This window comes from Panthera uncia (assembly GCF_023721935.1).
Source record: "Panthera uncia isolate 11264 chromosome A1 unlocalized genomic scaffold, Puncia_PCG_1.0 HiC_scaffold_17, whole genome shotgun sequence".
Taxonomy (NCBI): domain Eukaryota; kingdom Metazoa; phylum Chordata; class Mammalia; order Carnivora; family Felidae; genus Panthera; species Panthera uncia.
In genome coordinates, this window is record NW_026057577.1 from 99,884,503 (window position 1) to 99,899,129 (window position 14,627).

Here is a 14,627-nt window from a genome sequence, read left to right on the forward strand (position 1 = left end):
AAAGATGGAAAAGTATTTAGAGAGAGTGTGGCTGTAGCAGTTTTTGATAGACCAAGTATATTCTAAAGAGGTGACAGTTGAACAAAGACCAGAATGAAATGAGGGGACTGGACATGTGGCTATCTAGGAGAGGGAGTAACAAGTCTGAGAAAGTCTTGGAGGCATGATCGTGCTTATAGTGTTTAATGTGGAGTTTAAGAAATGTGTCTGGAATACAGTGTAGGGAGACACGTTAGATTCTACGTTAGAGAGCAGTGAAATACAAGATCATAATGGACCTTATAAGCATGGTAAAAATTGCAGTTTTATTTTAAACAGGAAGGGAAGTTATTGGAAGGTTTGAGCAGATCATGTTACCCCCAATTCAGATGTCATCAGTAACTTTTCTTTCTCTACTTGAGAACATTTGTTTAGCTTGAAAATGATGTATTTTATTCCCAGAAACTTGTGTGTTTTTATTAAATGTGTTGATGTGTTCTTGTGCCTTTATTTTTGGTTTGATCATGTTGTTATCCTTTCCTTCCGAGATCTCTAATGTCCTTCAGGGCTCATTTTGCTTGTCCATTTCGTCTTTTGTCTTGATGGGGTCTCACTGAGCTTGTGGTAATTTTCCTTTGCATGCTGGTCATGGGTGCCTTAAGTGTTGGCAGCCCATGTAAGTTGCAGCGTTCTGTGTACATGTGGGTTGATATTGTAACAGTTGACAACTTGTCAGTCACTTCTGGATACATAGGACAAAATTTCTCTGCTCCCTGGTTCTTAGTCTTTTTAGCCTAACAGATGGAGTGGTCTCAGTCCACCTCTTCAGCAATTACTGAGAGTTTGGGCTCCAAGGAGAACAGACCTGCTCTGGCAATCTAATTCCTGTCTTAGGCCTCTCTAATGCTGTTCTCCTGATGCACCTATGGTCCAGAGAAACTATCTGTGTCCATTAGGAGGAAGATAGAATTGGGACCTCACTTTCACCCTCCCAGGCCCTGTCTACCTGTTCTCAGTGGCTACTTTCTCATAGCAAAGGTGGGCAGGTTAGAATTGAGAGACTAACCAACCTGGAAGTCATTCAATCCCCCATCTTCTAAGATCCCCTGGGCTGCAGAAATGATACTGCATTTCTATGGGACTTTCCTACATATTAGATTAAAAATGAGTACACCAAAAATGGCTTTACAAATACCATTTTCATTTTATACTTTTACTTTGTAAGCAAGTAGAACTCGAGAAATATAATTTGTAAATAAAATGTCTGTTAGGACAAGGATATTTAACTACTGAAAATATGCTCTCTAGTCCTTGAAAATAATCAGTTCCATGCTGACTTTGCAAATGCCCAGGTCAATATGCTTCCAATTAGTCATGGCATGGCTTCAGAGTGAATTCTTTGGGCACAAAAAGAATGTAAAACATTTATAATGTTTCAGGGACAAGGTGTGAACAAAAAAACCTACCCTAGCTGGAAGCTTATGAGGCCTACTGAGTGAATTCAATTCAATTACAAAGGTAGAAACATTGAGAAAACTGGGGAATCATGATTCTTCTTGAACTTTTGACACACCTGAGTGAAGAAATGACAGGTGAAACTTTGAAGAGAGAAAAATGTGTTTAGCTCAGTGTGTGACAAATGGAAAAGCGTGGATTTTTTTTTGTGTGTGATTTTCATTTCACTGTCAAAAATTTGAAAGCAATCAATTATGAAGAAATGACAAAAACTGGTACATGGAATATTACTATTAACAGCCCAGAATTCAGAGGATTTCCTTCTAGTTTATATATATAATATAATATAAATATATAATACAATATGTAATAAATATATATAATTATATATAATAAAGTATTTTTGTACATGTATATATGCCTTATGTATATGTGTGCACATATAATATCTGTATAATTTTTTAGTCATTTGATATTTTATATTATTTCATATGAGTTTTTCATTTCAAATTATATCCTGAGTACTTTTTAATAAGTACTGTACTTAATCCACAGTAAAATACTAAACATGGATGTAGATCCAATTCCAAGTATTAAAAAACTTGGAGTATGCTGGTCTTGTACTTAGTTGTCTCTTGAAAGATTGAGTTATAAAATCTCATTGCACAGTCGTGTTTAGAGTCAAATAATAGTGTGGCTTGGTTTATTTGTTTCTTGTTGCTACGGTCATTATCGTAATGGCTTTTTCTGTGTATTTAAATGGTGAGTCTGTCTATGTGAGTCACTAAGTCAGTAAGGTGAACACTTCTGGGTAATCAGATTAATGCATTCTCTGAGTCATGAAAATGTTTATTTTTGAAGTAAAATGGAGTTCATAAAATAAGTTATTTTTATGGCATCAGTGAATTAAGATCAGTAAGTCTGTACCTATTTCCTTAAGAGGATCATGGTTCACATTTTGTTAATCTATACCTGCTTTTTCAAATAACTCATTTTTAATCTGAATTTTACAGATATAATTAAATGGTTGAATAATTTCTTCTATTTCATAACATGAAAAATTATGGCTTTAAAAATATGTTGAGAATATTTACCCTAAATATGAAGCAAGACCATATAGTTGTTAGGCTGAAATTTCCAACTGCATTTTTTCCATTTCAATGTATTTTTCTCTTAATTCCCAAGGGAACTTGTTAGACAAAGTGCAGGTTTTATTGTAAGAATAGCTCCACAGTGACTAAGGATATACTCTTAAACATTCTAACTAATACTCATTCTGTGTAATGTTTCTTTCTAAAAAAAATAGATGTTTTATTATACAAATATGATAGTTCAATAAAATAGAGGTTCTGTTACTACAAAAATATGTATAGTTCTAATTTGATTAGATACATTTGACTTCATTTTATTTTTGTTTGACAAAGATGAATCCATATAAACAGGAGGCTGATTGCAAATGTATTTTATTGATGCTGTGAGGTTGATATAATGAGGTTTATTTGGCAGACGTGGAGGACAATCTTTTAGACAGGTTTTTCTTAAATGTAGCTATCAGTTTACTTAACTAATTTGTGCTAAAGCTCAGTTTTAAAAAGGCAAATGACTGTCTTAAAAATGTAAAATGAATGCTTATCAAAGAATTTTTAAAATCTATTAATTAGTGAGGGAACCCCTAAGATGTTAAAACCAGTTCGTAGAGAAAATTGAAGAACTGGGGTGTGTATGTTTGCATGTGTACACATGCAGGAATGTAAAAGTGAATTTGTTAATAGATGTAAAACTGATTAATATCATATAGGACAATAAAATGCCATGTTTATCTCTTCTGCAAGGCATAGATCAATTGATTCTCCATCAGGCAAAATTCATTTGCATTGTAATGGATAGGAATGATTTGCATCCCTATCAGATTTCTTCAAGTTCTCTTCTGCCACGAGAGAGATATAAAATAGTCTACTCAATAGAAAGTCAAAGATATTCAGTTTATAAGTCAGATAATCCCTAGAGAGCTCACTAGAAACCATGGAGCGTGTCTCCTAAAGACACCAGTAATCTCTTGTGCATTTCCAAGTTTTGGACAACTTTTCCCAATATTTGCAATTTAACTGTGCTTTGAAGGAATAAAAATGAATGAACTAGTTTTTCAGATTTGTTTCTTAAGGTAGAATAACAACAGAAAATGAGTTAGAAGATAATATTTTTTAGCAGACCATTAAGTTTGTATATAAATCTTTAGCCAACAGCTCTTGGTTATGCTAGGAATTCTTGGTTAAACATTCCTATTAAAGTACCATGTGACTCATTGTATATGTAACACAATGCGGGATGGTCTTTTGATATCGTTTCAGATGAGAAGCTTACAGTCCAAAGAAAGTAGCTATTTGTTTGCAAATTTTATCTCTTCTTTCTGTTTCTAAATATACCTACACTTCCATGTGTCATTGTATCTGTGTTATCCAGGAGCAAGCAGTGCAGCTTAACCTTTTTTTTTTTTTTTTTTAACGTTTATTTATTTTTGAGACAGAGAGAGACAGAGCATGAACGGGGGAGGGTCAGAGAGAGAGGGAGACACAGAATCTGAAACAGGCTCCAGGCTCTGAGCAGTCAGCACAGAGCCGATGCGGGGCTCGAACTCACGGACCGCGAGATCGTGACCTGAGCCGAAGTCGGATGCTTAACCGACTGAGCCACCCAGGCGCCCCGCAGCTTATCTTTTTTAAGATTAAGACTCTGATCTCCTAAAAATTCTTTAGGACTTTGTACATTCATGTTTGCCTCCCTGAAGTTCTTTTGTTTAAAAGCACACTATTTGCTCTTCTCTGTGTGAATAAAAACAAAACATCAACAGCAAACCTGCAATCATACTTATCTTTGCCTTAAGCTAGCCTCATTTGGTCACCTTCTTCCATCTTTCTGGAACTCCTAGGCCAAGTAGTATAAATTTATTTTTTCAGCATCATCACCTCGTTCCTACTCTTCAGCCCTCTGTCCGAGCTTATATTTCTACTACACAGAAAGTCTTCTTGAAAGGTTCAATGGCTTATTTTCTGATTGCTAAATCCAGGGATCTACTGTAGTTTTTTATTTGACCTTTCTTCAGTTTTCATGGTCTTGACCAAGACCTCTTGCCTTTCTTCCTTGTGGTAATCTTTTCTTAGCTTCCAGAAAATCATTCTACTTTATTAATCTTCCCCCTTTTTGCTGCCATGCCCTTAGAGATTTCCTCCAAAATTTGACCCCTCTTCACCTTTCCTTCATTTGTTAAAATTTGGAATTCTCTGAGATTTTATCTTTTTCCTCCTCTTCTCCCTGGGTGATACTCTTTACTCCCAAGATCTCAGGTACCATGTAGAGCTATTTATTTCCAACTACATGTCTCCTGCACCTGAGGTCTCTTCTGAAATCCACTTCTCTATTTGTATTTGACTTTTTACATTTCTTATTGGTATTCCTCAGGAAATTCAAACTTGAATTATCCAAAAGAGAATTCCCTTTCTTTCTGTTGGTTGTAAATTTCTATTTCCTATCTTGATTAATGACATTATTATTGACTTAAAATCTATGCAAGAAGGGCTAGCATCATCTTTAATTTCTGCCTTTCCCCATATTTACCAATGTACTCAATTACAAAGTTTATTGATTAGGCCCCTAATGTTATCCTTACTGTAACTGAATCTGTGTTCAAACTGCTATCTCTTGTCGTAACTATGAAAATATTAAAAATATGAAAAAAAATCCCTCTTCACCTATATTAGCTGCCTTGTGCTTTGCATTCTATGAATATTTCATGATTTTCAGATCACCCATGAGTTAAAAAACTCCAGTCCTTTTCCAAAGTTATGCTCTTTCCATAGATTATCTTCTCATATTTTCTCAGTCTAGCAAATGTATTCATGTAGACTAAGTTAAAGCATCATTTTGTCTGTGGACATTCTCTTGCATTCCCAGGTAGATCAGGCTTCCTTTGAACATGGTTCTATTACAGGATAATGCAATGTGTTTGTGTGCCTCCTTCCCCATTATTTGAGAAGAAGAAATGTGGCTTATTTACTTTTGCATTCTCATCTCCTGCTGTAAATCTTGGCCCATAGTAAATGCTAATAAGTGTCCTTTGAGTGGGAGAACACGGTTTTAAAATGAAAGATTTGTCTGGTGCCTGGATGGCTCAGTCAGTTAAGTGTCCTATTTCAGCTCAAGTCATGATCTCATGGTTCCTGTGTTCTAGTCGAGCCCCATGTTGGGCTCTGTGCTGTCAGCTTCCAACCTGGAGCGTCTTTCAGATTTTGTGTCTCCCTCTTTCTCTGCCCCTCCCCTGCTCATGCTCTGTCTCTTAAAAATAAATAAACATTAAAAAAATTTTTTTTAAATGAAAGATACGTCACTATTGAGGGATAATGGATTGAATTTTTAGTGTAAATTTCATGTCACTCTTACCTTAGAATGGGTTTTGGAGATCTTTTCAAATGAATACATACATGTTTTATGTTGGAAACATAAAGCTAGTCAAAACTGACTCATCCCTAAGAATATTCTTCAGAAATGACAGAATTTTTTTTAGGATCTTGGATTTTTATAAACATCAACCATTTTAATGCTTTTAGCTACATGTCCTTTGTAGTTGTGCTAAAAGTCCTCCTAGTGACCTAACACTTGTGTTCTGATTTGTGTTTGCTACACATGTACAGTGGCTCTAAGTTTCCATTTTGACTTAACAAACACTTTTGTTAATAATTTTGTTGGCAAACATGACATCCCTGAAGAAAGTGATTTTAGTTCATTGTAACTTTTAACAGAATATTTGGATGAAAAAGACCTGTTCCGTTATGATATTCTCACATACACTGCAACAGCTAGATTTGAATGTTTTTCCCATGTTTGATATGACCACATGATCCATAGGATATGGTTCACCATTTGGCAAAACTGACTTTGCAAGAACAGACAAGCATATTTTGCTAAAAATAATCTTATAACCCAAGGTCAGGGAACAATTGATAAATGATGTGCAAATTTTTATCTCTTTTATCTTGTAGCTACACATCAGTATCACATATTTGGGGAATTATAATTCGTCATGCAAAAAAATGTTCTATGTGGCAACTTCAAAGACAACCTGCTGAGAAACCAAGAGAATACTTAATAATGCTCATGAGCAATGAGGCGTGAATGATCAAATGAAGGTCTTCCTGTTTAGCTATTGATTATTCTATCATGGCAAGTAACTTCAAAACCACACACAGTCTTTTGAACATTACCTTCATCTCCTAATATTTCTCCTTATCACCAGAAGAAAATTACTTTTCTTGACCTTCCATAACAGGCAAATGTATTTTGTATTATTTATTGATCTTATAATATAACATTCTTGGGAGGGTAAATGAAACTTATCAAGTTCAAATGAGTTATAATTTTAAGAGCCTTAAAGGTAATCTTAAATCCTCTGGTGCTTCGTGGAGAAAAAGATGTTCACTTCTTATAGAAAGAAATTCCAGAACACTATCAGGACTTAAAAATTTAAATTGAAAATCAAGTTTTATTTTATACTTGTTAACATTATAAGGGGAAGCATGCCATGTGGCAAATATCCCTTAACATTCAGAAAACTAGCAACTTGTAGGTAGGTTTCACCTTAGCTTACCAGTTCTCATGGTTACCTTCTTTTTCTAAATAACAAAAGGATTCTAAAAATTAGCTTTGGAACAAAAGAGGAAAGCATACCATACCATACTCAATGAATACCATTCAGATATGATTACAGTCTTCAAAAATGGCAGTAGCCATAATGCAATAAATAAACCATTTATTTTGGAATCAGAAGGGCCAGCATAAGTTACTATTACCAATGGTGCAGGGAAACGATTCCACTGATTCACTATAGCTATTACCTATATTCTGAATAGAGCCAATTTAAAATTATTAAACTCGATACATAAAACTTGTATATAGGCCAAAAATAATGAAAATGTAATTAAAAATATATCACAGAAAAGTGAAGGCTGTTGTTCCTTGATATTTATTTTCCATATGGAAAATCTGATTATAACCTGTGGCTCTTTTTATTGTCCCAAATTGTGGTCAATAAGCATTTCATGTATACTGGTTTCCCACTGTAATTGCCATATTAAGTTGACAGATCTATACTTGTTTCTTTTTGCATCAGAAGGCAGCAAAGGCAAAAGCTACTTATAAAATAAAGTTAGTTTATTTTTATAGTTGCCAATTATTTTATTTTATTTATCTCTTTGTTTATTTATTGTATATTGGGCTTTATAAAATGAGCTGAGTGCCATAGTTGAAAAGACGCTTGAGTGATGTATGGAAGTGTTGAATCACTAAGTTGTACACCTGAAATGAACATTACACTATACATTAACTAACTAGAATTTATTTATTTTTTTATTTTTTTTATTTTTTTAATATATGAAATTTACTGTCAAATTGGTTTCCATACAACACCCAGTGCTCATCCCAAAAGGTGCCCTCCTCAATACCCATCACCCACCCTGCCCTCCCTCCCACCCTGCCCTCCCTCCCACCCCCCATCAACCCTCAGTTTGTTCTCAGTTTTTAACAGTCTCTTATGCTTTGGCTCTCTCCCACTCTAACCTCTTTTTTTTTTTTTTCCTTCCCCTCCCCCATGGGTTTCTGTTATGTTTATCAGGATCCACATAAGAGTGAAACCATATGGTATCTGTCTTTCTCTGTATGGCTTATTTCACTTAGCATCACACTCTCCAGTTCCATCCATGTTGCTACAAAGGGCCATATTTCATTCTTTCTCATTGCCACGTAGTATTCCATTGTGTATATAAACCACAATTTCTTTATCCATTCATCAGTTGATGGACATTTAGGCTCTTTCCATAATTTGGCTATTGTTGAGAGTGCCGCTATAAACATTGGGGTACAGGTGCCCCTATGCATCAGTACTCCTGTATCCCTTGGATAAATTCCTAGCAGTGCTATTGCTGGGTCATAGGGTAGGTCTATTTTTAATTTTCTGAGGAACCTCCACACTGCTTTCCAGAGCGGCTGCACCAATTTGCATTCCCACCAACAGTGCAAGAGGGTTCCTGTTTCTCCACATCCTCTCCAGCATCTATAGTCTCCTGATTTCTTCATTTTGGCCACTCTGACTGGCGTGAGGTGGTATCTGAGTGTGGTTTTGATTTGTATTTCCCTGATAAGGAGCGACGTTGAACATCTTTTCATGTGCCTGTTGGCCATCCGGATGTCTTCTTTAGAGAAGTGTCTATTCATGTTTTCTGCCCATTTCTTCACTGGGTTATTTGTTTTTCGGGTGTGGAGTTTGATGAGCTCTTTATAGATTTTGGATACTAGCCCTTTGTCCGATATGTCATTTGCAAATATCTTTTCCCATTCCGTTGGTTGCCTTTTAGTTTTGTTGGTTGTTTCCTTTGCTGTGCAGAAGCTTTTTATCTTCATAAGGTCCCAGTAATTCACTTTTGCTTTTAATTCCCTTGCCTTTGGGGATGTGCCGAGTAAGAGATTGCTACGGCTGAGGTCAGAGAGGTCTTTTCCTGCTTTCTCCTCTAAGGTTTTGATGGTTTCCTGTCTCACATTCAGGTCCTTTATCCATTTTGAGTTTATTTTTGTGAATGGTGTGAGAAAGTGGTCTAGTTTCAACCTTCTGCATGTTGCTGTCCAGTTCTCCCAGCACCATTTGTTAAAGAGACTGTCTTTTTTCCATTGGATGTTCTTTCCTGCTTTGTCAAAGATGAGTTGGCCATACGTTTGTGGGTCTAGTTCTGGGGTTTCTATTCTATTCCATTGGTCTATGTGTCTGTTTTTATGCCAATACCATGCTGTCTTGATGATGACAGCTTTGTAGTAGAGGCTAAAGTCTGGGATTGTGATGCCTCCTGCTTTGGTCTTCTTCTTCAAAATTACTTTGGCTATTCGGGGCTTTTTGTGGTTCCATATGAATTTTAGGATTGCTTGTTCTAGTTTCGAGAAGAATGCTGGTGCAATTTTGATTGGGATTGCATTGAATGTGTAGATAGCTTTGGGTAGTATTGACATTTTGACAATATTTATTCTTCCAATCCATGAGCAGGGAATGTCTTTCCATTTCTTTATATCTTCTTCAATTACCTGCATAAGCTTTCTATAGTTTTCAGCATACAGATCTTTTACATCTTTGGTTAGATTTATTCCTAGGTATTTTATGCTTCTTGGTGCAATTGTGAATGGGATCAGTTTCTTCATTTGTCTTTCTGTTGCTTCATTGTTAGTGTATAAGAATGCAACTGATTTCTGCACATTGATTTTGTATCCTGCAACTTTGCTGAATTCATGTATCAGTTCTAGCAGACTTTTGGTGGAGTCTATCGGATTTTCCATGTATAATATCATGTCATCTGCAAAAAGCGAAAGCTTGACTTCGTCTTTGCCAATTTTGATGCCTTTGATTTCCTTTTGTTGTCTGATTGCTGATGCTAGAACTTCCAGCACTATATTAAACATCAGCGGTGACAGTGGGCATCCCTGTCATGTTCCTGATCTCAGGGAAAAAGCTCTCAGTTTTTCCCCGTTGAGGATGATGTTAGCTGTGGGCTTTTCATAAATGGCCTTTATGATCTTTAAGTATGTTCCTTCTATCCCGACTTTCTCAAGGGTTTTTATTAAGAAAGGGTGCTGGATTTTGTCAAAGGCCTTTTCTGCATCGATTGACAGGATCATATGGTTCTTCTCTTTTTTTTTGTTAATGTGATGTATCACGTTGATCGATTTGCGAATGTTGAACCAGCCCTGCATCCCAGGAATAAATCCCACTTGATCATGGTGAATAATTCTTTTTATATGCTGTTGAATTCGATTTGCTAGTATCTTATTAAGAATTTTTGCATCCATATTCATCAGGGATATTGGCCTGTAGTTCTCTTTTTTTACTGGGTCTCTGTCTGGTTTAGGAATCAAAGTAATACTGGCTTCATAGAATAAGTCTGGAAGTTTTCCTTCCCTTTCTATTTCTTGGAATAGCTTGAGAAGGATAGGTATTATCTCTGCTTTAAATGTCTGGTAGAACTCCCCTGGGAAGCCATCTGGTCCTGGACTCTTATTTGTTGGGAGATTTTTGATAACCGATTCAATTTCTTCGCTGGTTATGGGTCTGTTCAAGCTTTCTATTTCCTCCTGATTGAGTTTTGGAAGAGTGTGGGTGTTTAGAAATTTGTCCATTTCTTCCAGGTTGTCCAATTTGCTGGCATATAATTTTTCATAGTATTCCCTGATAATTGTTTGTATCTCTGAGGGATTGGTTGTAATCATTCCATTTTCATTCATGATTTTATCTATTTGGGTCATCTCCCTTTTCTTTTTGAGAAGCCTGGCTAGAGGTTTGTCAATTTTGTTTATTTTTTCAAAAAACCAACTCTTGGTTTCGTTGATCTGCTCTACAGTTTTTTTAGATTCTATATTGTTTATTTCTGCTCTGATCTTTATTATTTCTCTTCTTCTGCTGGGTTTAGGCTGCCTTTGCTGTTCTGCTTCTATTTCCTTTAGGTGTAACTAACTAGAATTTAAATAAAACTTAAAAAAAATGAAAAGAAAGTGGACATGCTCTATGAAGCTGAGATTGGACAGGAGAACCTATGCACATGTATAAATAAATTGCTATTATATTGGATATATCAATTCAAAGGGCTTATGATTTATGATAGACTTACATTTATAAAATAATAAATTAACACCCAAAAGCAGTGTTCTTATATTTGCTTTGATTCATTGCAACAAAGTATTTATTTGTTTTTCATTGAATATACAAAACATAAGGTGGTTAAGAACTGCAATAATCGACTTCTCTTGTTTTCTATAGTATCTTTCTTATGCTGAGAATTACCAATTTTTTTAAACAAACATTAATAAAAGTAGCACTTCCTTACTATTATGCAACACTTTTCCGAAAGCTTCGTGTTTCACCATTGTGCTCAATTTCCATGGCAACCGTGTAAGTCAGGCTTCTCCAAACTAAATATTACAAAGGCGAATAGAAAATCTTGATGGAGCTTTGGATCATTGCTTACCTAGGAAGATCAGTTGTATCTGACATGTGCTCCAAGGTTCAGTACTTTGATGAGACTCTCAGACGAAAGAGACAGTGAATGCTATTTTCTCAGCTTTCTCAAGGATAAGGATATCTGTCTTTCAAAACCTAAGTTTTGAGAAAAACAAACAGTGTTTGACCCTTTCCTAGCCCCTCTCCTATCACCAACTCTTCTTCCATTGATGGGAAATCTTTTAAAAGATGTGTAGATTCAATATAATATCACTTTTTAAAGTTTAAACATAAAGAATGGGAATTAATGAGAGATTAATAAATGTTCATTCATTTACCTATATTTTTTGAGTGCCTCCTATGCAATCATATACTGTTCTAGGCACTGAAGTTGTAGCTGAGACAAGAAAGATAGGTTTTTACTTTCATGGCAGTTATATTCTAGCAGGAGAACAAAACAATATTAAAGTATAAGGGAGTTAAGATCTATAAAGAAAATGGTATCAGGTGATTTAATTTGAAAAGGAAACATGAACATTTGAGATTGAGAAAACAAAACATTTAAGAAACATTGAGTATAAACTGCAAATAAAATTTTTCCTAATGCTTCATGAATCTCTGACATGAGCTAGCAACATGCGTAAGACACGCTAACCGGGGAGTCAGTAGCTATAAGGGACACGGTATAGCTATATCATATGATACTGCAGAAGTTGGTGGTACCCATTTGTAAACATCAAGTTTGACTTCACATCTGCCCATCAACAAGAACGTCTAGTCTCTACTCACACTGTCAAGTTTGACTTCACATCTGCTGAGCAACAAGAAAATGTAGTCTCTACTCACATTGTTGGCCTCAAGCCTTTCTCCTCATCCTTCAATTTTGCTTTCTAGCCATACTGGATGATTATAATTTGAGGGCAAGCCAAAAAGTTTCTCTCACCCCTAAACTTGCACATTCCCTGGCATATAGCTGGAATATTTTGCACACTACACCATACTTCTTCAGGAATCAGTTCAGATGTCACCTCCTATGATTTCTTAAGTGTTTGTAGGTATCTATCTCTTCTTAAAGGATCCACCAACACACTATATGTATTCTCACATTATTCTTACCACAATTATTATAATTGTACTTTCTCATAATAGGAGTATCTTAAGGAATAGGAATTATTGTTATTATAGTATCCACCACTAATAATTTATATGTTAACTGAAAAATATGTTTTTATTGATAAAATCATAAAAGTAAGAGAAAGGAAAAGTGAGATGATTTTTTTTTTTGGTAACAACTTTATTTAAATATAATGTACGTACTAACAATTCCCCATTTTAGTGATTGGATATTCACAGAATTGTTCAACAATTAATAGAACCAGTTTTTTTAACTGATCATTGCCCATCAAAAAATCCCTATACCCTTCATCTATCTGTGCCCCCACATTCATCAGTCTCACTGCTAAGCATTCAATAATCTCCTTTCTGTATCTATAGGTTTGTTTATTTTAAATATTTCTTGTAAACTAGAACATCTAACACTTGGCCTTTGGTCCTAACACTTTGGTTAGAACATCTAACACAGGTTTCTAGTATTTACTACAATATTTTGAAGGATTATCTCTGTTGTAGCAGGTATCAGTATGTAATTTGTTTTATTGTTGAAAAATATTCCATTGTATGACTACATTTCTATATGTCATAGGGCCAACAGTAAAATCACACACACACTTCTTTATATGATAGTTTTTGGAATTAGTTAACAAAGGAGAAGAAATATATACTTATACTCTGTTTTATAATTACATATTACCTTTACCAGTGCTCTGTGATTTTTTAATGTGTTTTTGAATTACTGTTTGGAGTCACTTACTTTCAATATGTACAATTTCCTTTATTATTTCTTGTAAGGTATGTCTGCTATAATCAAATTCTCTCAGTTTTTGGTTACTTGAGATTTTCATTATTTTACCTTATTTATTTATTTATTTATTTATTTATTTATTTAAGAGTGAGACAGTTTAATTTAGAAATAAGCTTTAGATGGTGTCCTGATCAAATGGGAACTGAAGGGCCCAGCTTTGGAGAGAAAGGCAGTCATGGAGAGTAAGGGCCCCAACTGGGGAGGGAACAGCATGGGAGCTGGTACGGAGAGTGCCACAAAGCTGGTCCTGTGCTCAGCAGGTACTGGCAGGGTCTGGAGTGATGAGTGGAGTGGCTTTCTCAGGTAAGGGGCTGTGCTTCTTACTGTACTTGCATTTGCAGCTTCTACTTAGAGCTATCAAAATTCCAGCGATGCACAGGAGCCCTCCAACAATCATCCCACCCAGCTCCAGGCTTTCCCAGTCATAAGAGAAGGGACTGTCTTTATCCACCAGGTCATTGGCTTCCAAGGCAGGCAGGCCTGCCCGTGTGAGGAGAAGGCCCCAGGTCATTCTCTTCATGATACAGCTTCAGGGCAGGGCTGAGAGCCAGGTGCAGCAAGCAGGTTTGGAGAGGCTGCTGGAGCTGTCTATTTTACCTTCATTTAAAGGCAGTTATTGTGGATATTGAATTCTTGGGTGGCAGTCTTTGTTTTTAATACTCTGTGTATGTTTTTTCACTCATCTGATCTCCATTGTTAATGAAGAGAAGTCTGCTATTACTATTGTTATTTTTCTTGGGGTTTCCTAGTAGTTGAAGAATTGTTTTTCTTAAGATTTTCTCCTTGTCCGTTTTTCAGAATTTTTACAATGGTGTATCTGTGTGTAGATTTCTTTGTGTTTATCCTATTTTGAGTTTTATAGGCTTTTTGGAATGTGTAGGTTGTTATTCTTCAATAAATTTGGGAAGTTTTCAGGAATTACTTCTTTGAATATCCTTTCTTCTTCTTTATACATCTCTTTTTCTGGCATTCCGGATATGAGGGTATGTTGGTGTGGTTAATGGTATTCCATTTTCTCTGAGGTTGTGCTAATTTTTCTTCATTCTTTTTGTTGTGGTTTTCAGATTGCATAAAATCTTACCTTTTTTGAGGTCACTGATTCTTTCTTATGTCAGTTCAGATCTACCATTGACCCCCCACTCAGTAAATTTTTAATTTCAGTTACTATATTTTTCTTTAAAAAATTTTTTTTTTAACGTTTATTTACTTTTGAGACAGAGAGACAGAGCATGAATGGGGGAAGGGTCAGAGAGA

The 14,627-nt window shown here is 35.5% G+C and overlaps 1 protein-coding gene across 1 annotated transcript; it reads right to left on the reverse strand.

The window, feature by feature from the left end:
* Positions 1-13,576: 13,576 nt before the first annotated feature.
* Positions 13,577-13,893, reverse strand: LOC125935156 (FXYD domain-containing ion transport regulator 4-like). The gene has a single exon (XM_049648848.1). It carries the CDS (start codon positions 13,891-13,893, stop codon positions 13,627-13,629), a length of 267 nt encoding a protein of 88 aa, XP_049504805.1. The 3' UTR covers positions 13,577-13,626.
* Positions 13,894-14,627: the final 734 nt, after the last annotated feature.